We start from the raw sequence: 22,826 nt of genomic DNA on the forward strand, positions 1-22,826 counted from the left end.
TGCCAGCCCACACACTGTGCGCTCCACTTGTGCCAACATAAAACAAGCACTGCACAATTGCCACTTCTTGCAATATAACTTTTATGTAAAAGATAAACACAAAAATACACCACCTGAGCACGAGATAAGAACCAAACAAATGAGGCCATGGCAGCGCAGCACGTTCCACACAACAAAATCTTAAAACGTATAAACAAAATAATCAGAAAAAGACTCTTCACTTGTTTGTCAACCACAATAAAAACATGTAAATGAACAGAGAACAGAGAGTAACAATTAGCTTAGGACTTAAACTGTTGGAGACACATGTTCAGTAAGGACAGCTGCAGCTCCATCATCTGCTCCAGGTTCTCCATCTGTTAAAATAGGTAAACAGATTGTTTTGGAAACTGATATTTCAAAATAAACCACCGGAGTTATTTATTTAGGACACCGTGTCCTCATTTTGTTAACCATTTGTACAATAACAATGTACTCCTTCTGTGTTGGCTAAAAAAGGAATTTTCCGAAATCTGAAAATCAAACCCAAAAGTTTGAACCCCCCTCCACTCCTACAGATAGACTTGTATTTTCCCACACAGCTAAGTAGGCTAACTTTAAGACATTTACCAAAATATTTGGTACACATCTTTAGGGGATTGACAAGCATGTGTATAAACTAGGCAAGCTTGATTGAAAAACATGGTCACCATCAAAGAAAACATCTTTGGGATTTGGCAACTAGCGTATTTGTCGGACTGTAAACTGCTACTTTTTTCCTAAGCTTTGAATCCTACGGCAAAGGTGCCGTTAAACAAAGGACTTTTCTTCACTAACGGCTGTATTATGGAAGAGAGTAGGCAAAGAAATCAAACAATGTTCTCAAATGATCCACTTTAAGAAACTGTTTAGTGTTTACAAAGTACAATGAAAAATAATCCAAATAAACATATTGAATCTTATTGAAAAACGAGACAATCATTTATCATCTGATGAATGACACAAGACATCAATGACTTTTCTGTTTTGTGTGATCAACCGTTAAACAGCTGTGTTAAAGGCACCTTTCGGAAACGATCAAAAGTAGAAAAAAAAAACATTTTAAAAATATTTTGTATGTAAATATATCATCTCTCTCTGCACCTTGTAGTCCGGTGCAGCTAATAAATGAAAAAAATATATATATATTTTTTTTTTCCATTATAGATTTTAGTGGATGTGGTTTATAGTCCGGAAAATACAGCAATATCCCGTAAGTCACTGAGCATGTTTCTATTATTTTAAAACGTTGAGGATATCTGTATTAGATGTAGGATAGCATTTATTCCAAAGCACAACCCATAGGGGGCGCCACCCCTAAAGTAAGCACAAAACAACACAAAATATAATAATGTTTTTAAAAGGTCATTGTAAAATCTCAGACCTTGGTCTTTAAACTCAGACAGCAGCATGCAGAGGCCTCGGCATCTGGAAAAGAGAGAAATAATCCAGTTAATTATCAAAGGAATTAATTGAAATTGATCAATGTGATTCATTTTACTCAGCAATTTAGGCTCAACTAGTTTGATCCCGTCACATAAGAAATCAAAACTAAGAGATCAAAAATCCACATTTCCAAAGTCCATAATAAAGTGTAAACAGTGACCAACCCTTATAAAGCTCTGCTGCAGTGCTATGCGTTTGGTTTGGGCTTTGGGGGGTCGATTCCAAGCTCACAGGTGGCTCAGTGGCTATCGCTATATTTTCCTCACTTGGCACCAGGGTAGTCTTAAGGCGATCAGGGGAAGTTGTAGAGCTGGTGCTATCTATGTGGTTAAAGGCAGGGGATGGGATAGGAGGGCTTTCGATTTGGGCCTGCAGCATGTCTAATACGAGGGCAGTGAGGTCGGCACCGCCCTTCTCAGCAGGCAGGGTGACTGAGAGGACGTGGGCAGAGCCGTCGAAAGTTTGTGCAGTCGCGAGGATGCTGCTCTGCAACAAGCCCTGGAAGACCTGCAGCACTTGCGGTGGCCACTGGGCAGGGAAGTGCTTCTTACCTGCAGATGGAGAAGAGAAGTGTCAATACCATAGTCAACTTTTTAAGACAAAGAGCTCTGACGTCTTACCATGTAAGGCGCAGCGAACTACCGAGAAAGGAAGCTGCAAAAGGTGTTCGGGGATGGGCAAAATTCGAGAAACTGGTAGCTTTTCAGTGTTGCCGAAATCTGCGTGGATGACTGACACCTCATTGTCGGCCATCTCAAAAACAACAGCACGGTACCATTTGTCATCACCTGGTAAAAATTAAAAACATTTTGGTGAATATTTAGGTTGATTTGTAGAGAGTGAATTCCAATGCAGTGTATAAATTATCATCATCAAATGTCAAACCAATTCCCATTCAATATGTTTAGCTATTAATAACCTTGAAAATATTCATCAGACCGAGTAACTTGTCATTTAAAACCAAACTGATATTAATTTTAGTACTTAAGTTTTTTTCTTGAATATTGTTTTGCTGTATTTTTCAATTGTTGCTGCTTATTTTCTAGAGTTCTACAATCCTTTTAGTCAGTCTAGCAACAAATCCAGCAACTATGTTTGTTATTATTGTAGACTGTACTCGCGTTAAGAGAGTCCTTACTTGTCGCTCGATGTCAGCGACAAAAAGCAAGTTACAAAGAGCTTGACGTCACACTTGCTTCGCGCAGCTGCAAGCCTTCCACTTCTAAACAACCCAACACAGTCATCATAAATTTTGATGCTAGCTGTCTGCAGGTATACCTCCAATACATTAAAGTTAGTCCACAGCGCAGACATTCTGCCTCTGCTCCAAACAAATCTGTGCGTATTGCTTACGTAATCACAACATTTGGTTTTGGAAGCACTGTTCCGATGATCAATGTATGTCTTTTTTGCCTGGCAATTTTTCGGTGCATCACTAGTCAATAGTGCGCAAATAATAAATGATATATGTCCATTCACACTGTACCGACCTGCCGGTAGTAAAATGTGCATTTGTGTGTTATGATGAACATGTTCTCATGTTATTGAATACAGCGTGTTGGCAGAGAATAAGAAAGTGTTGTGGTGTGTCAGGGGAAGCACCGAGGTAGATGTGTGTGTACGGAGGAAATATTGTTGGAACTGGGCCCGTTAGCGCAATATTGGCAATAAAAGCTCAAAAAAGCGTATTCTTCTGGATGCTACAATACAATTTATTACTTTAATTTGTTTTCATGTAAAAAAAAAAAAATTAAATCCATTATTAAGGAAGTTGTGGCAGCTAATATTTTACTGTGGGGTACTGCCATGATCATACAACATGAAGGGGCAACGCTGCCAGGCTTATAATATATGCTCATAAATACCAGTCCTCTAGTTTACATTATAAAAACAGCAGTGGCATAGATCCTTCAAGTATATAAAACAAACAATATTGTTCTTAATATTCTGTCAATATTGTAGTAAGGTTACCTAACTACATTTGAAATAAAATAGCTTACTAAAAAGGCTAAAGCATATTTAAAGAAAAATATTTGGGTTTTTATTCAGTATTAGTATACTACCGCATTTCCTCATTACATTATACCCTTCTGCTCGGTTTTTCATTTTTTGGAGAAAAAAAAATTATAATAAAATATTTTATAATGGGCCTATAAAAAAGAGCTGCGTTCAGCAAATGGCCCAAAGGCCACACTTTGCCTTGCCGATGAAATAAGTAAACCAGTGGTGTTTTAGAGTGTTGCCAAATGATGGAAGAGTGTCTATGAGCTGTTTTTTCTTAGCACTTATGGAAGCAATATAGGTTGCGTGGCACACTTCTGGAAGTTTTCTGCACGCACTCTCCCCGGGCTTTTTGTTGGCTGATCTCCATAGTCACTCTCCCGGCACCACTTGTATTCGATTCCGGAATAAATGCATGACAAAAGAAAATTTTTTCATTAAATTGCGACGCAGATCATTTGTTACATCTCATTTTCTAGTAAACCAGGTGCATACGAAGCGTATGATGTGAAGCGGAGTTATGTCACACTTAATTTGTGCTACACTACCACAATTCCATTGTAATTTGTATAGCAGCGAGGACGAACCGGAGGTTCCAAATCCGCAGTCGTCGTCGGCTTCCACAAATAAATACATATGAAACACTGACTTATTTTCTTTAAGACAGAAAGCATTCTTCTTTGTTGCAGACTCAGTACTCACGAATCGAGAACTGGCACGGCTCTACAGTATTCGGTACAGATTATACTAAAAAAGCTGATTTTTTTGCGTGTTGGTATCAAGCTGTGGATATTTTAGACAACCTTAATTTTGGTTGTGTTTTTCAATAATCCAATTTTAATATCCACACCTTATATGCGGTCAGAAATGTCTTGTTTGCACATATTGAAAACATTTTCGGCTAACAGAAACTAACAATATGCTTTGTTGCAAGAGTTGTCTTGAATCATCCTTCCACAAATGTTTAAATTGTAGCTACACAGCTTGATTTCATACTGTCAAGAGCTTGTCCTAAAAACTCCTTTAAATTGGTCCCTGCCGTTACCTGAGCTGTGGAATGCTATGGTCTGATGCTTGTATACCCGTGTTTAAAAGAGGGCACATGCTGTGTAATTATATCCACTAGCAGACACCAAATTACCAGCTTTTGTCTGCAAGAACCCCGACTGCAGGTGGAGTCTGAAGTCAGTAAACATAGAAATTGGAGGCTCATCAGGTTGTTGATTAAATACCAAGGTGTTTTATGCGTTTTAAACAAAGCTCCTTACTAGAAAACTGGGCGCAACAGGCCACCCCGGGGATTATTTTGGAAGAGGACAAAGTGGCCTGGTTGTTCCTGCAGAACACAGCCAACTCCAGCATCATCTCCCAGAGCTTTTGCTGGTCCACTGAAACCATAGAGAATTTTTAAAAGAGCAAAGCAGTTTTTCATCCTTTATGAATTATGTTCTTACCGTTGTTGGGTCTGAACAGGTAGAAAAGGGAAGGACTAGTAACAGCTGCAATGTAGGGCTTGAAGGGCTCATTGATGGGCAGCTGCACTGTCTTCCAGTCCAATGGAAACGTTGGGCCTGCAGGAGGAGTACCACACAGCATTCCATTCATGATCTCAAACTGTCAATCCCTTCATTTAATTTTGAGGACACTCTCACTGACCTGATGACGATGTTGCAACACTTTTCTTTGTGGGCATCTGTTTGGAGGCCTGCGTTTGGCTGTGCTCCTTCTCTGTTACGCCTGTTTGCAGCTCGGCCCTGGGCAACGAGCGGGAGTGCGCCTCTTTGGGAATATCTCCAGGGACTCTGCCGAAGAGATTAGAGATGAGGCCAGCTTTGATGCTGTGCCCTCTGCACTCCAGTTCGACACCGTATCCCTGTTCGGTGACGGTAAGGACACGCGCAGTGAGCTTCTCTCCATCCACTTGGTTCTGGAACCACACAGTGGCTTCGCTGCTCCACTCTGAATCTATGGCCTCCACACCTAAAAACATAGCACACATATTGTAGGGAACGTTCAATGACTAAAAAAATAACTCGAGGCTCATCGAAAACAGTGATTTTGTGATGAATGCATTTTTTTTTTAAACAAATTCCCCATTTGACTACCTGAGAGGAAACAGTGAATGGCCTGGAAGGGCAGCTGAAGGAGTCGAGTTGTTATTGAGCGAAGGTGCCTTTTTTCCAATGCCATGCTGTAACCGTAGTCCACAAAGTTCACGTCCACTGTGTCTTCGGACTGACTTTTCACCTTTGCACGGTACCAGGCTCCGTCACCTAAAGAATAAAGAAGACAGTGGGGATTAAAATGCACAATTAACATTAAATCTTAAACATTTGTGAAATACCTGGAAAACAAGCACAGCAGGGCTCCCCAATTTTGGGTTCAAAGGCTGCCACATCTGCCTCGCAGTGTTGCTTCAACTCAGCGGTGATCTCTATTAGCTGCCTGTTGTCTGACAAGAAAATTACATTTAATTAGCGCCCTTATGTGTGTAATACTCAAGAATATGCAAAATTTACAAATACCCGCAGGATTGTCAATGTGGCAGAAAAACTCTCCAGGGCTCACAATGACAGTGGCAGACAACACCACCGACTGGCCATTGGTGGGAAGCTCAACTGAGGACCACACCAAAGGTGCATCTACTGGAGAGCACATCCCCAAATACTCAAAATACAAACAAGTTTTTATTTTATTTTGTTTTTACCTTGTGGTTCTGCAGGAACTGTTGGTTGCTCAACCTGCTGGATGTCGTTGGCCTTAACAGCGCAGGGAACGGCGTACCCAGCAGAGATGAGCAACTCGGCAATATTTGCCTGAGGGTCGCTTGCCTCGTCAACCATGGAGACCAGAGCTTTGCCCTCGTGTGCCCCTTGGATCTCAGTGCGCAGGATTCTATTACAAACTCTTTGGTGCAGGTTTAAAAGGCACGCCTCTGACCAGCTCTCTCCGATAGGCTGCACGCCTGAGGGGTTCCAAAGAGATCATCAGTCAGCTTCATCAACAATAATGCAACGGCACCAATGAGGACCGAAATGGACCAAAATCTTATGTCAGTCAAGGACCAGAAGCGAGAAGCATATCACCACAATACCTATTCGTACCAATTACCAAACTAATTTTTCAGCAAGTAGCCATATGTACATGGACAGAATTTCACCTTCTGGACGATTTTGCTCACTGCAGGTGCTGAAGAAGCAGTAGACTTACACTGTAAACAGACAAGGCTTTGTGCATGTCTGCTTGTACGAAGTTATCACAATTATTTATAATTTTTTTCCTTCTGTTCACTTTGTTTACTTCTCTTTTGGAAACGTATCAGTTCTGTGCCATTTATGTTGTGATACTGTATGTACAAAACTCAAAGCAAGTGAAGTTGGAACTTTGTATAATTCGCAAATAACAGAATACAATGATTTGCAAATCCTTTTCAACTTATATTCAATTGAATAGACTGCAAAGACAATATATTTAATGCTTGAACTGAGAAACTAATATTTTTTTTTGCAAATAATCATTCACTCAGAATTTAATGGCAGCAACACATTGCACAAAAGTTGTCACAGGGGCATTTTACCACTGTGTTACATCGCCTTTTCTTTTAACAACACTCAGTAAACATTTGGGAACAGAGACCAATTTTTGAAACTTTTCAGGTGGAATTATTTCCCATTCTTGCTTGATGTTCAGCTTAAGTTGTTCAACAGTCCAGGGTCTCCATTGTGGTATATTTTAGTCTTCATATTGTGCCACACATTTTCAATGGGAGACAGGTCTGGACTACAGCCAGGCCAGTCTAGTACCCGCACTCTTTTACTATGAAGCCACACTGTTGTAACACGTAGCTTGGCATTGTCTTGCTGAAATAAGCAGAGGCGTCTATGATAATGCTGCTTGGATGGCAACATATGTTGCTCCAAAACCTGTGTGTACCTGTCAGCAATAATGGTCCCTTCACAGACGTGTAACTTACCCATGCCTTGGGAACTAATACACCCCCATACCATCACTGATACTGGCTCTTGAACTTTGCGCCTTTAACAATCCTACATTTTTTTTCCCTCTTTGTTCCAAAAGACACGACGTCCCCAGTTTCCAAAAACAATTTGAAATGTGGACTCTTCCGACCAAAAAAACACTTTTCCACTTTGCATCAGTCCATCTTATATGAGCTCGGGCCCAGCGAAGCCTGCGGTGTTTCTGGGTGTTGTTGATAAATGGCTTTCGCTTAGCATAGTCGAGTCGTAACTTGCACTTACAGATGTAGCGACAAACTGTAGTTACTGACGGTGGTTTTCTAAAGTGTTCCTGAGCCAATGTGGTGATATCCTTTACACACCGATGTCCCTTTTTGGTGCAGTACCATCTGAGGGATCGAAGATCCGTAATATCTTCGCTTACGTGCAGTCATTTCTCCAGATTCTCCAAACCTTTTCATGATATTACTGACAGTAGATGTTGAAATCCCTAAATTCCTTGCAATAGCTTGTTGTTCTTAAATTGTTTAACAATTTGCTCACGCATTTGTTCACAAAGTGGTGAGCCTCGCCCCATCCTTGTTTGTGAATGACTGAGCATTTCATGGAAGCTGCTTTTATACCCAATCATGGCAACTACTTGTTCCCAATTTGACTGTTCACCAGTAGAATGTTCCAAATAAGTGTTTGATGAGCATTCCTTAACTTTCTCAGTCTTTTTTACCACTTGTGCCAGCTTTTTTGAAACATGTTGCAGGCATCAAATTCCAAATTAGCTAATATTTGCAAAAAATAAAGTTTTCCAATTTAAACGTTAAGTGTCTTGTCTTTGCAGTCTATTCAATTGAATGTAGGTTTAAAAAAATTTGCAAATCATTGTATTCTGTTTTTATTTACGATGTACACAACGTGCCAACTTCACTGGTTTTGGGTCCTGTATAAGTTGCCGCACGTCTTCATGTTACAACGTTCTGTGTATGTGACTGAGCCTAGCAATTAGCACTTGGAGTAGCTGTTATATCGTGAATAAAACCGCTCATTAAGACGAAAACTGGATCCCTTCTTTTATTGCGACATCGACACATGACACTTCAAACCATACTTTTGTTTTAGCTCGTGTTGTTTTAAAGCAACAAACCCAACAGCTTATAAGACTACTTCTCTACATGTTGAATTGAGGGAGACAACAGCAAGACAATTCGAGACTATTAAAATCAGTCCCACCTCTGCCACAAAAGTATAGCTGACATCAAAGACATGCGCAGTAAAGATAATTCCAACGCAAATTTCGGAGGATGCGTTTTCATGCACTACAATCCAAATTACTATTGTCATAAACCACCCGTCTTCATTGAAATGGAATTTTGATCCGAACGTGTGTGATCGGGTCAGAATATTACGAATGGGGTGTTTACGTGAAGCATTTTAATCTGGTTTGTCTTTTAATCCGATTAAATGTGTCCATGTGCACATACATAGTGTCTTTGTAAATAAGCACGCTATCAGGTTAAACACTCAATTGACAACATCAAGTACTTTTATGTTGCTATTAGACATGGACCGGTTACAGATTTTAATTAGGGTATTCAAAACAACTTTCATTTACTCACATAAATTAAAGATAAAACACATTTTAAAAGGACACTTTCACACCCATTTTTAACGCATTTAGTTCAAAATTAATTAAAGCTCTTTTTAAACTTAATACCTTTCAGTCTTACCTGCTAGAGCACATTGAATGGCCTGCATGGGAAAAGCCAGCAGTGAGGAGTTGATGGGTCTCAGGTCGTCTAAATGCACATCTTCAGAGTTGCCAAAATCAATGTAGCCAACACAGACGCGCTCTTCCGATGAATACGCCAGAACCTTGGCCCGATACCACTGCTTGTCCTCTGAAAGCCCACAAGCAGTACATTATCACTTTATAAAACTACTGCAGTTATTTGTAGTACATGTTATTGTATTCAGAAAAGTGTATTTATCCCCGTGGGGAAATGTCGACGTCTGTAGCATCAACAGAAAAAGAGGGACAATAAATGAAACATTTAAAATAGAATACAATAAATATAAGAGTATAGACACTACAATGTAGGGCACCTGGTTGTTCCGATAATACAGAATATTTTATCTGTGATAATTATATTGTTTTTCATACAATATTATCTAAACCTTCAGTTTTACTTTTTTTAAGGGATGTTACATGTTAATGTTTTTTAAAGAGGCCAAGCACGGGTTGAAATAAGTCCAATGGGCGGAGTTGTTTTGATAATCAAGTATTTTGAGTGGAATGAATCACGCTCATAGGTTCAGTCAGGTACCATTGTTGTATAAAAATCCATGTTTTAATGGGCCAGTATGGATCCAAAAGTCCAGAACAAAAGTATGTGTTTTTGTACCTGAGAACTGGGCGCAACAAACAGTGCCAGGTGCTGGTCGGAAGTTTTGAAGCATAAAAACCTGACAGCAGTGGAGCCTCAACTGCATCTGGAACTCCTGAATGACTCCTGTCAATGAAACAGTCTTAATTTTTAAGTGTGAAAAATATACCTTCAGTACCAAAACAAACACTCACCTGCATTCTCAACCTTCTGCACAATTATATTATAAGGGGACTGGAGGTGTGTGATCACCACAAAGAAAGAATCTCCCACCGCTTGGGTCAAAGGCTCTGGCAGCTGAGCCCAGGTGTTGTCGTCCTTCCCCTCAGAGCGACGTGCAAAGTTTTCCAAGGAAGCACTCAGCATAGCGTCTGAGGGAAGCACAATATTATATTTTATTTTTTAGTCCACAACCATTTTTAGTACCACATATAATTGTTTTGGGAGCCACAGAAAAGGTAAGGACCGGGGAACCGGACTTCTCCCTTTACTATTAGTCTTATTTTGTATATTCTGGAGTACCAGTGTCCTCTAAAGAAGACATTTGATTTTGGTCGTTTCATTTTGTCAGTCACAGGAGCGCTAAGCTCTTTTTAAAATGTGAGCGTCCAAAAAATGTTTTTAACCAAACGATCAACTAAAAAAGTTGAACAAATGACTACTGACTAGGGGTGTGGGAAAAAAATCGATTAGAATTTGAATCGCGATTCTCACATTGTGCGATTCAGAATCGATTCTCATTTTTTTTAAATGTTTTTTTTGTTTTTGTTTTTTTATCAATCCAACAAAACAATACACAGCAATACCAAAACAATGCAATCCAATTCCAAAACCAAACCTGACCCAGCAACACTCAGAATTGCAATAAACTGAGCAATTGAGAGAAGACACAAACACGACACAGAACCAACCAAAAGTAGCGAAACAAAAATGAATATCATCAACAACAGTATCAATATTAGTTATAATTTCAGCATAGCAGTGATTAAAAATCCCTCATTGACATTATCATTAGACATTTATAAAAATAAAAATAAAATAACAATTGTGTCACAGTGGCTTACACGTACATCGCATCTCATAAGCTTGACAACACACTGTCCAATATTTCACAAAGATAAAATAAGTCATATTTTTGGTTCGTTTAATAGTTAAAACAAATTTACATTATTGCAATCAGTTGATAAAACATTGTCCTTTACATTTATAAAAGCTTTTTACAAAAATTTCAACTCTGCTTGCATGTCAGCAGACTGGGGTAGATCCTGCTGAAATCCTATGTATTGAATGAATAGAGAATCCTTTTAAATCGGGAAAAAAATCGTTTTTGAATCGAGAATCGTGTTGAATTGAAAAAAAATAAATCGATTTTTAATCTAATCGTGACCTCAAGAATCGATATTGAATCGAATCGTGGGACACCCAAAGATTCGCAGCCCTACTACTGACTGCATCTGAAGTACCTGGGAAAGCCCCGAGAGGCTGGGTCGAATCAGGTCTTTCAATTTTTATGTTTGTCCACCCAGGGTGTCCGTGTCCCCTGGTGTGTCCGTCATACAATAACACCTTAGTTAAAGTACAACACATTACAAACAAAATCTTTAACTGCAAATAATGAGAGGCTTTAAAGGAGCCATATGTAAGAATTGAATGTCAAGTCATCAAATGGCCCAGATATGTCCAAAGGCATTAATAAATAGTTATTTTCGAATACCTCTATAACTGATAGTACAGCCGAGATATGCTAATTTCAAAATTAAATTTACAGTCCCGAAATATTCTTATTGTTTTCATTTTGATGTCACACTCTAAGGTAAGGTGTCATTCCCAAGCCAGATTTTTCCCCCGCTGAATAGCCCTGCCGTACATCATCTCAAGGGAAAATTGTTTAGAAGACACTTGGCTGTACATTATAATCGGAGAGAAATGCAAATGACTTACTAATATTGTGCTCCGTAGGTGGAATGTCCACTGTTGTTTTCACTGCAAAACCACACTCAATAAGGAATGAGCTCAAATACTTTCCTAGAAGAAATAAGATATTTTAAGATACATCCTACTCTTAAAAATCATTTTAAGATGCAACTAATCCTTGAAGAACATACCCACGTACATCTGGATGTCCACAGCATGAGCATGATCATTCTCCAGTGTTTCCACCAGCTTGGTAGTCACAGTCCTGCCAGTCAGAAGCTGTTTCACCGTTGCACAGCACTCTGTGGGCCAGCTACCATCCATCGGTTCCACGCCAGCGACATGACACTCCATTGCCTAAAATACAAAGTCATTTAGGAAGCTTGTGGCAGCTTTATAGAGCATGTAATCACACTAGCAGTGCATGACAAACTCCATCTGTACAAAAATTTAAAAAATTTGGCAAGCAGTCACAGACATGAGCAAGCGGAAGGGACAGTGTTTATTTGTACTTACACAAGGATGAAAAAGCTCAAGATCAGCAGGCAGGGGCTTGATTTTGTCAAAGGGTACGTCTTCTTCATTCCCGTAGTCAATGTAAAGTATGTGTGCCTGTGTGTCAGCAACCAATTTCTGCACCAGGCCTCTGTACCAAACCTAGACGTGACAAAAACAGAGGTGGTGCACATTAGAGCAAATGTATGCATGGGTGTAAACAAGTGTTACTTACCAGATCGCCAGAGAACTGTGCTTTGCAGACTTCCCCAACGTTTGGGATATAAGAGGTCTCAGGGGGGCACCTGGAGGGCTTCTGGAGCTTGTTGCTGATGCTCTGCAGAGCATCGAGCAGCTCAGGGCTTTGGACGACAAGAAAAAACCTCCCTGGGTTGTAGAATTCTACAACAGATGCCTAAAACCCAACCAGAATAATTGCAAAATTTAACATGCACAACAGAAGTGTTTGCATTTAACGGGTGTAGTTACCTGAATATCTGATCCTTTTTTAATCTTACTTCTGTGAAGATCCTTCAAATAAACCCTTCGGGGTTTAAGTGCATCTGCCTGCTTCAAATGGCAATGATAAATATCTGTATTCAACAATTACATGCACAATATGCAAAGTGTTCAAATTACCATTGAATCGGGTGGGTTGCCTTTGTTTGGCATCACAGACAACGCATCAGTCAGATTTAGCTTCGCCCTTGAGTTTAAAATCAACATTTTAATACAGTATTTTAGAATTGCACATTCAGTCACCACAGTTTACATAAATTACATACAGTACATTTTCCATCAGCATACAAAATTGTTTCAGTGTTTTTATTGTTTTGGACAGTTGAGCAACATATATCAGTAGTTACAGTAAAGGTAGGAATCTTTGAGCATCCCACGATATGATTATTTATGCATCTTTATTTATATATTGCATAACATTATTAATTATTAGTTGTGTAATGATTGATTGATATTCCTAAGATTCAAATTCAAAAGACATTGAATATTACACCAGTCTGTAGCCCATCCGTGATGTCATCGCCACACCCCTTAAAAACACTTTGGCGGATACCGCAGGGAAAGCAGGTGAGCGAGAAATGAACAAGCCAACTTTGCCATCCAGTGTGTGGAAACACTTATGGCTTTTGCAAGGACAGAGATGTTATTAAATTTTCTCACTATTTATTTAAAGGTTTGTTAAATGCCCTACTACAGGGGGAAACACTTTGGACCATGTTTACTGTAATATCAAAGAGGCATATAGAGCCATCCCCCTCCCCCACCTAGGCCAGTCAGACCACCTCTCTTTGCTGCTCATCCCTGCTTACAACCCCCTCAGATCAAGGACACAAGCAGTATAAAAACTGTTACAACTTGGCCTGAGGATGCACTCCCCCAGCTAAAGGACTGCTAAAGGACTGCTTTGCACAAACTGCGTGGGATGTTTTCAAAGACCAAGACCTGCCACACACACACACACACACACACACACACACACACACACACACACACACACACACACACACACACACACACACACACACACACACACACACACACACACACACACACAGAGTCGGTACTATCCTACATAAAGTACTGTATCAGCAATGTCACTGTGAAAAAAACCATCCGGGTTTACCCAGATCAGAAACCCTGGATGACATGCCAGGTCCGCATGCTCCTCAAGGCCCCGGGACATTGCCTTCAGGTCAGGTGACAGTGCTCTATACAGCGCCGCGCGTGCTGACCTGAAGAGAGGACTCAGAGAAGCCAAGATGGACTATAAAGAGAGGATCGAAGACCACCTCTCGAGCAACAACCCACAGCAGATGTGGCTGGGCATACAGCACATCACCAATTACAAAGGCTGTAACGCGGTCACCGGGGACTGGGATGCATCGCCAGCAGAGGAGCTGAACTGCTTTTTTGCACGCTTTGAGACATCACAATCAGTCACAGCCACAGCACCCCCCCCCCCCCCCAACCCCCCCACACTCATTCTTGAGGAGCACGAGGTCAGGCGGGTGCTCAAGGCAGTGAACCCCAGGAAGGCGACTGGTCCAGACGGTGTACCCGGGAAGGTGCTCAAAGCATGCGCCGACCAGCTCTCCTACATTATCACCGTCCTCTTCAACCTCTCCTTGGCACAGGCATTCATCCCACCCTGCCTTAAATCTGCCACAATCATCCCGGTACCCAAGAAAGCTGCCACAAACAACCTCAATGACTATCGCCCAGTAGCACTCACACCTGTCATCATGAAGTGCTTCGAGAGGCTGGTCCTCCACCACATCTGAGCCTGCCTCCCCCCACCCTAGACCCACAGCAGTTTGCCTACCGGGCAAACAGATCCACGGATGATGCCATATCCATGGCTCTCCACTCCACACTGAGCCACCTGCAACACCGGGGGAGCTATGTCAGGATGCTTTTCATTGACTATAGCTCCGCCTTCAATACCATCATTCCAGAAATCCTGGTCACCAAACTGCTGGACTTAGGCCTACCCTCACCCACCCGTCTTTGGATTAAGGACTTCCTGACCAACCGACCTCAGACAGTAAAACTTGGCCCCCATCTCTTCTCCCCCCGCACACTCAGCATCGGCTCCCCACAGGGCTGTGTGCTGAGCCCTTTACTGTACTCCCTCTACACCCATGACTGTAGTCCAGCCCACTGGGAGAACACCATCAAGTTCGCCGATGACACAACGGTAGTGGGTCCCATTGCAGGGGGGATGAGTCTGCATACAGAGATGAGGTCTTGAAACTATCAGCGTGGTGTTCAGGGAATAATTTGGCACTGAACACCACAAAAACCAAGAAACTCATCTTTGACTTCAGGAAAAACACTGCAGACCCCGCCCCCCTCTACATCAACGGCAAGGAGGTGGAGAGAGTCAGCTCCTTCAAGTTTCTCGGCACCCTCATATCTGCTGACCTGTCCTGGACCCAAAATACAACTGCGGTCATCCGGAAGGCCCAGCAGAGACTCCATTTCCTGAGGGTGCTGAGGAAGAACAGACTGGAGAGGCAGCTGATGGTGACCTTCTATCGCTCGGCTGTCGAGAGCCTGCTGACGTACTGCATAACAGTGTGGTACGCCAGCTGCACTGAAGCAGACAAACAGGCGATTCAGAGGGTCATAAAGTCGGCACAAAAAATCATTGGCTGTCCCCTGCCCTCCCTGAAGGACTTACACAACTCCCGTTGCCTCAACAGAGCAAAACACATTACCAAGGACAGCACACACCCTGGCTACCACCTGTTCGACTTGCTACCATCAGGCAGGCGCTACAGGTGCATCAGAGCCAGAACAAACAGGCTCAGAGACAGCTTCTTTCCCAAAGCTGTCACCATGTTGAACTCTAACTTATAATAATAATTCACCCCTGTACAATATAATGCCCTAATGCCCTACTGTGCAATACTACCCTTCGAGTGCAATACGTCCGTCACTGATTGTTATTTATTACTTCGGTACTCCTGTCTTGCTCTGTATATTGTACTGTATTTGTATTTTGTACTTCTATTTTGTTTTGTATATTGTACAGAATTGCTTATTATTTTTATTGGATAGTAGTCTGTTTATTTCAATTGTTAGTTTTTCCTTTTAACCTCTTATATCATTTATTTCACCCCATATTTGTTCCCACTACCGCACCTTAAGTTGGAGTCTTTAATCTCGTTACATGCAAATATAATGACAATAAAGTTCATTCTATTCTATATTATACGTAAAATACAATGGCAAAGCGACAAATCCTCAAACCACCAGTGGCGTCATGGGATTTCAGACACGCCAACTGCAGAGGCAAAGCAATGTTCATAGAGCAGCAGCACAAAGTAGCAGTTAAGTTAAGTTAAAGTACCAATAATTGTCACACACGCACTAGGTGTGGTGAAATTTGTCCACTGCATTTGACCCATCCCCTTGCTCACCCCCTGGGAGGTGAGAGGAGCAGTGAGCAGCAGCTGTGCAACGCCCGGGACTCATTTTTGGTGATTTAACCCCTAATTCTAACCCTTGATTCTGAGTGCCAAGCAGGGAGGTAATGGGTCACATTCTTATAGTCTTTGGTATGACTCAGCCAGGATTTGAACTCACAACCTACCGATCTCAGGGCGGACACTCTAACCACTAGGCCAGTGGTTCTCAACCTTTTACATTGATGTACCCCCTGTGAACATTTTTATTAATACAAGTACCCCCTAATCAGAGCAAAGCATTTTTGGTTGAAAAAAAAAAAGATAAAGAAGTAAAATACAGCACTATGTCATCAGTTTCTGATTTATTAAATTGTATAACAGTGCAAAATATTTTTTCTTTTTTGTAGTAGTCTTTCTTGAACTATTTGGAAAAAAATATATAAAAATAACTAAAACCTTGTTGAAAAATCAACAAGTGATTAAATCATAAATAAAGATTTTTACACATAGAAGTAATCCTCATAGAAGTAGCCTATTTGGGGATTGTAATAGAGATCCATCTGGATTCATGAACTTCATTCTAAACATTTCTTCACAAAAAAAGAAATCTTTAACATCAATATTTATGGAACATGTCCACAAAAAATCTAGCTGTCATCACTGAATATTGCATTGTTTCTGTCTATCTGTGTTGGCCCTGTGATGAGGTGGCGACTTGTCCAGGGTGTATCCTGCCTTCCGCGCTGATGTAGCTGAGATAGGCTCCAGCACCCTCCGCGACCCCAAAAAAGCGACAAGCAGTAGAAAATGGAGGATGGATGCATTTCTTTTCACAGTTTATGAACTTACATTCATATTTTGTTGAAGTATTATTCAATAAATGTATTTATAAAAGGATTTTAGAATTGTAGCTATTTTTAGAATATTTCTTAAAAAATCTCCCGTACCCCTTGGCATACTTTCAAGTACCCCCAGGGGTACGCGTACCCCCATTTGAGAAGCACTGCACTAGGCCACTGAGTTGGTTTCACTTGCTCTTTTGTTATATATCACTCCACTGATGTTTACTTAATTGAGAGTAGTGTAACAGTGTGAATATCTGTTGACTTGTCATGCCTATGATGGTGAAAGGTTGAATGTAATGTAAGTGTTGACAAACAAACAGCTAAAAACAAAAATCGAAGTTGACATAGCAGCAAAGGTAGCAGGTCGATCAACTGATAATTCAGGCAAAATATTTGTTGGTTACAGTTTATTTTTGATATTAATATTGTGTTATTGATATGTTGAAAAATAGAAGCAGAAGTAGCAGGTAACTACTATTTTGTTAAAATATTGGGTTACTGTACTTTTATTGAACATTTCTTGAATACTGTTAAGTCAACTTAAAGTGTTGGTTGCACTTTATTTAAATAAGATGTGAATGCTTTAGCCATTAATTGTTTACTTGCTTGTTGGTATCCATTATTCATTTATACATAATTACCTCACAAGAAAAAAACAACAATATAGGAAACCTCAACTGCAGTGTCCAATATTAAAGGTTTATTTCACAATCACTAGTTAAATTTTTGGCTAAAGTCACTGAATCGATTTCAACTCACAAAATAATTTTGAATTTTGTCGTCCGAAATTAACAAATAGCTTCCTTGAATAATATCAGCAAATTAAAATTATGATTCAAATAGAGTCAAAACTACCGGTAATCATTACCCTTATTTTCTGTATTTTATATATATATATATATATATATATATATATATATATATATATATATATATTAGGGGTGTAACGGTACATGTATTTGTATCGAACTGTTTCGGTACGGGGGTTTCGGTTCGGTATGAGGGTGTATCGAACGAGTTTGTAATCTAAAGTCTTAACAAGCTGCTCTGCTTTCTGCCTCTGTTTGAGCAGTGAGCACCCAGCATTGTCCCGCCCACACAACCATCTGATTGGTTACATACAAAGCCAATCAGCAGTGCGTATTCAGAGCGATGTAACAGCCAATCAGCAGTGCGTATTCAGAAAGCATGGGTTCAGTGGTCCGATGTGTCTAGCAGGTGAGCGGCGGACATCGTGCACTCCCCAAATTATACAAAACATTTCCCAGTCACAACTATTACAAACATCACTATGAGCCCGTTGACCTTCTAGAAACTTAAACTGCAGTTCATCTCGTTCATAGTTGATGTGAAGGCTAATTAGCTTTTAGCGTTACGTTGGCTCATTTTGCTGTGTGTGTGTGCGTGCGTGGGTGTGCATGTGCATAAGATAAGTCAACTACAGACTACCCAAATGTTGTAATAAATTAAGCATGATGAGTTGACTTGAAACTGTTTAATGTTGCCCTTTTTATATGTAGAAGAAAGGTTTTGTCATTTTATTTAATCAAAGCAACAACTTGAGGCAGTTTAATGTGGATTAACGTGGGTAGAATTATTATAATGTTCCCAATGTTAAAAGGATAAAGCCATTGTTTACAAATTTGGTAAATAAATAACCAAAAAATGTATATTGTTGTTTTCTTGCTGTACCGAAAATGAACCGAACCGTGACCTCTAAACCGAGGTACGTACCGAAACGAAATTTTTGTGTACCGTTACACCCCTAATATATATATATATATATATATATATACATATACATACATACATCCATTTTCTACCGCTTATTCCCTTTCGGGGTCGCGGGGGGCGCTGGTGCCTATCTCAGCTACAATCGGGCAGAAGGCAGGGTACACCCTGGACAAGTCGCCACCTCATCGCAGGGCCAACACAGATAGACAAACATTCACACTCACATTCACACACTAGGGCCAATTTTAGTGTTGCCAATCATCTTATCCCCAGGTGCATGTCTTTGGAAGTGGGAGGAAGCCGGAGTACCCGGAGGGAACCCACGCAATCACGGGAGGACATGCAAACACATACATACATACATCTTATTATTAGTGTTTATGAAAGGCCGCGCCAATGGCTGCTGATGTACAGTATGTGGTATTGCTCATTTCCGTTTTTTAGATGTGAGCGCACACTGCATATACATATATATTATACATACATATCAATCAATCAATGATTATTTATATAGCCCTAAATCACTGGTGTCTCAAAGGGCTGCACAAACCACAACGACATCCTCGGTAGAGCCCACATAAGGGAAAGGAAAACTCACACCCAGTGGGACGTCGGGGACAATGATGACAATGAGAAACCTTGGAGAGGACCGCATATGTGGGCAACCCACCTCTAGGGGAACCGAAAGCAATGGATGTCGAGCGGGTCTAACATGATACTTTGAAAGTTCAATCCATAGTGGATCTAACACAACCGTGAGAGTCCAGTCCAGAGTGGATCCATGGAATACTCGATATGTGAGAACTTTCTGCTGCATGATAAAATGAATAAAGCGTCCCTAATTGGCAAGCAGAAATCTTTGTTTTTTTATTGTTTTTTTTACCTTCTAAAACCACAGAACGCCAAGATACTTTGTCCCCACATGCTGTAAACTTGCAGATTGCGTCTTATCGACCATCTACCATTCATATCCACAGTATGGCTGACATCGTTGCAACGCTGTTGCAGATTGACTTCTTTTGAAGTGTACAAAGCGTTTCTTCTTTTCTTATTTCACTACTTTACATTCAGGCTTCACGGCGGAAGAGGGGTTAGTGCGTCTGCCTCACAATACGAAGGTCCTGAGTATTCAGGGTTCAATCCCAGGCTCGGGATCTTTCTGTGTGGAGTTTGCATGTCCTCCCCGTGAATGCGTGGGTTCCCTGCGGGTACTCTGGCTTCCTCCCACTTCCAAAGACATGCACCTGGGGATAGGTTGATTGGCAACACTAAATTGGCCCTAGTGTGTGAATGTGAGTGTGAATGTTGTCTGTCTATCTGTGTTGGCCCTGCGATGAGGTATCGACTTGTCCAGGGTGTACGCCGCCTTCCGCCCGATTGTAGCTGAGATAGGCACCAGCGGCCCTCACGACCTCAAAGGGAATAAACGGGAGAAAATGGATGGATGGATGGACATTCAAGCCATTAGTACAAATAAAACGTGCCTCAGGCCAAAACAATGACCCACAAGCGGCTCCTGCGGCTGTACTTTAAACACAACAGTCTAACATTTTGCATTAGCTTACTTTTCAAGCTGAGGATCTTTGCAAATGTGCCTGTGCGCCTTCCAGTCTTCCGTCTGGCACTGCGCAGAGCAGTATGTCACCTTCTTGCAGCGCTTGCACCGCGTATTCCCTGTCAAAGTAAAGCTCCCTGTATCACTCGGTGTGTTTTAAATGCACTGCAGAACATCACATCATCACTTGGCAACATTACCTGGCTTGGCACAAAAGTGGCACAGGTATACAGGAGACACCTTTTGCAAAAAAAAAATAGCCCAAAGCTTTTTAGGACCCGACAGGGCAGCAGTTATTTGGAAATTAAATACAAGTTTTTATACATACAGGGGATGTGGCCACGCTGGCTGGCGAGAGTATTGAGCCTGCAAATAAACCAAATTAGATTAACTTTTTGGCAAAAAGTGAATAGTTCCACACATTTCTGAAGTATAGCTTACCGGCTCCAGGTGACATCAAAGCCGACATCAGTGGGCTCCCACCGGGCACGGCGAGTCCTGGAAATGTGCAGGCCGTGGATGGACTGGATGACGGCTTCCGCAAAGGCAGGTTAGGCCGCACCATCCTCGAGGAAAATGGGTGGTTCATGGCTAAATCACAAAATAAACCTTTTATCGTATTTTCGACTTTCGTGACGGTCAACATCTAGAATTAGAAGAATATTTTGGTCGTATTAACGCGGTCGGAGAACAAGAGGGACCTTTTAATTAAGCTCGCTTAAAAGAGCCAGCTCGTTGGTGCTACTGAATGTAAAAAAATAAATAGAATGGAACCGATTAACTGGTGTTAACTTATCCGACAGTGCGTTCGCGTAACATATAAATACGAGGAAAGAAGTAATATTTTCATATAATTCATTATTTTACAACGATATATCTGAGCGAGACGCAGCGGGGCTTTTACCTGTTGAGGGCACGTTGTGGGGTGTAAAAGAGGTATGGTAATACGCATGCGCAATGACCTCAACTGTTTATTGTCCTGATTGGTCCAAAAAGTTCAGATTTGTTTAATTGTGGAGGATGATAATATATGACAGGGGTCACCAACCTTTTTGAAACCAAGAACTACTTCTTGGGTACTGATTAATGCGAAGGGCTACCAGTTTGATACACACTTAAATAAATTGCCAGAAATAGCCAATTTGCTTAATTTACTTGTAATAAATAAATCTATATATACATATAAAAAAAAGGGTATTTCTGTCCGTCATTCCATCGTACATTTTTTTCCTTTTACGGGAGGTTTTTTTGTAGAGAATAAATGGTGAAAAAAACGCTTAATTGAACGGTTTAAAAGAGGAGAAAACACGAAAAAAATGAAAATTAAATTTTGAAACTTAGTTTCTCTTCAATTTCGACTTTTTAAAATTCGAAATTCAACTGGGAAAAATTAAGAGAAGAACTAGCTAATTCGAATCTTTTGGAAAAAATGTAAAAAAGAATTTATGGCACATCATTAGTAATTTTTCCTGATTAGCATAATCTATCCTTCCATCCATTTTCTACCGCTTATTCCCTTTTGGGGTCACGGGGGGCGCTGGCGCCAATCTCAGATACAATCGGGCGGAAGGCAGGGTACACGCTGGACAAGTCGCTACCTCATCGCAGGGCCAACACAGATAGACAGACAACATTCACACTCACATTCACACACTAGGGCCAATTTAGTGTTGCCAATCAACCTATCCCCAGGTGCATGTCTTTGGAAGTGGGAGGAAGCCGGAGTACCCGGAGGGAACCCACGCATTCACGGGGAGAACATGCAAACTCCACACAGAAAGATCCCGAGCCTGGATTTGATCCCAGGACTGCAGGAACTTCGTATTGTGAGGCAGACGCACTAACCCCTCTGCCACCGTGAAGCCCTTACTTGTAATAAATAAATATATATATACATATAAAAAAAGGGTATTTCTGTCCGTCATTCCGACGTCCATTTAATTCCTTTTACGGGAGTTTTTTTGTAGAGAATAAATGGTGAAAATAACACTTAATTGAACGGTTTAAAAGAGGAGAAAACACGAAAAAAATGAAAATTAAATTTTGAAACTTAGTTTCTCTTCAATTTCGACTTTTTAAAATTCGAAATTCAACAGAAAAAAATGAAGAGAATAACTAGCTAATTCGAATCTTTTGGAAAAAATTTAAAAAAGAATTTATGGCACATCATTAGTAATTTTTCCTGATTAAGATTAATTTTAGAAATTTTGATGACATGTTTTAAATAGGTTAAAATCCAATCTGCACTTTGTTAGAATATATAACAAATTGGACCAAGCTATATTTTTAACAAAGACAAATCATTATTTCTTCTAGATTTTCCAGAACAAAAATTTTAAAAGAAATTTGAAGTAAGATTTAAATTTGATTCGACAGATTTTCTAGATTTGCCAGAATATTTTTTTTGAATTTTAATCATAATAGGTTTGAAGAAATATTTCACAAATATTCTTTGTAGAAAAAACCGAAGCTAAAATGAATAATTAAATTTAAATGTATTTATTATTCTTTAAAATAAAAAAATAAAAAAA

At 40.5% G+C, this 22,826-nt stretch overlaps 1 protein-coding gene across 4 annotated transcripts; it reads right to left on the reverse strand.

Moving 5' to 3' along the window:
- Positions 1-111: 111 nt before the first annotated feature.
- On the reverse strand, positions 112-21,322 carry tdrd1 (tudor domain containing 1). Of its 4 annotated transcripts, XM_061909604.1 has the most exons (25): positions 21,200-21,322; positions 20,737-20,886; positions 20,624-20,661; positions 20,496-20,535; positions 20,306-20,414; positions 12,869-12,935; positions 12,719-12,799; positions 12,465-12,644; positions 12,251-12,391; positions 11,926-12,091; positions 11,762-11,845; positions 10,015-10,191; positions 9,839-9,946; positions 9,164-9,334; positions 6,173-6,430; positions 5,991-6,110; positions 5,810-5,917; positions 5,571-5,738; positions 5,122-5,445; positions 4,920-5,036; positions 4,734-4,853; positions 2,085-2,252; positions 1,629-2,015; positions 1,403-1,446; positions 112-356 (listed from the first exon to the last, which is right to left on the reverse strand). In XM_061909604.1, exons 2-25 carry the CDS (start codon positions 20,882-20,884, stop codon positions 282-284), a joined length of 3,399 nt encoding a protein of 1,132 aa, XP_061765588.1. In that variant the 5' UTR covers positions 20,885-20,886; positions 21,200-21,322; the 3' UTR covers positions 112-281. The 4 variants fall into 4 exon arrangements, with proteins under 4 accessions (XP_061765588.1, XP_061765587.1, XP_061765586.1 ...); XM_061909603.1 differs by lacking the exon at positions 21,200-21,322 and having other exon boundaries at positions 12,719-12,796; positions 20,737-21,193; XM_061909602.1 differs by lacking the exon at positions 21,200-21,322 and having other exon boundaries at positions 5,991-6,107; positions 20,737-21,193.
- Between the last annotated feature and the right edge of the window lie 1,504 nt (positions 21,323-22,826).

The sequence above is a fragment of the Nerophis ophidion genome, linkage group LG08, assembly GCF_033978795.1.
Source record: "Nerophis ophidion isolate RoL-2023_Sa linkage group LG08, RoL_Noph_v1.0, whole genome shotgun sequence".
In the NCBI taxonomy this organism is placed as follows: domain Eukaryota; kingdom Metazoa; phylum Chordata; class Actinopteri; order Syngnathiformes; family Syngnathidae; genus Nerophis; species Nerophis ophidion.

Coding starts and splice junctions, on each gene's coding strand:
- tdrd1 (XM_061909601.1), bottom strand. CDS start 20,941: ATGTTGACCGTCACGAAAGTCGAAAATACGATAAAAGGTTTATTTTGT. Junction 10,192..11,761: donor ACCTACGGAGCACAATATTA/GTAAGTCATTTG, acceptor TGCTTCCCTCAG/ACGCTATGCTGAGTGCTTCC. Junction 9,947..10,014: donor GCAGAAGGTTGAGAATGCAG/GTGAGTGTTTGT, acceptor TTTCATTGACAG/GAGTCATTCAGGAGTTCCAG.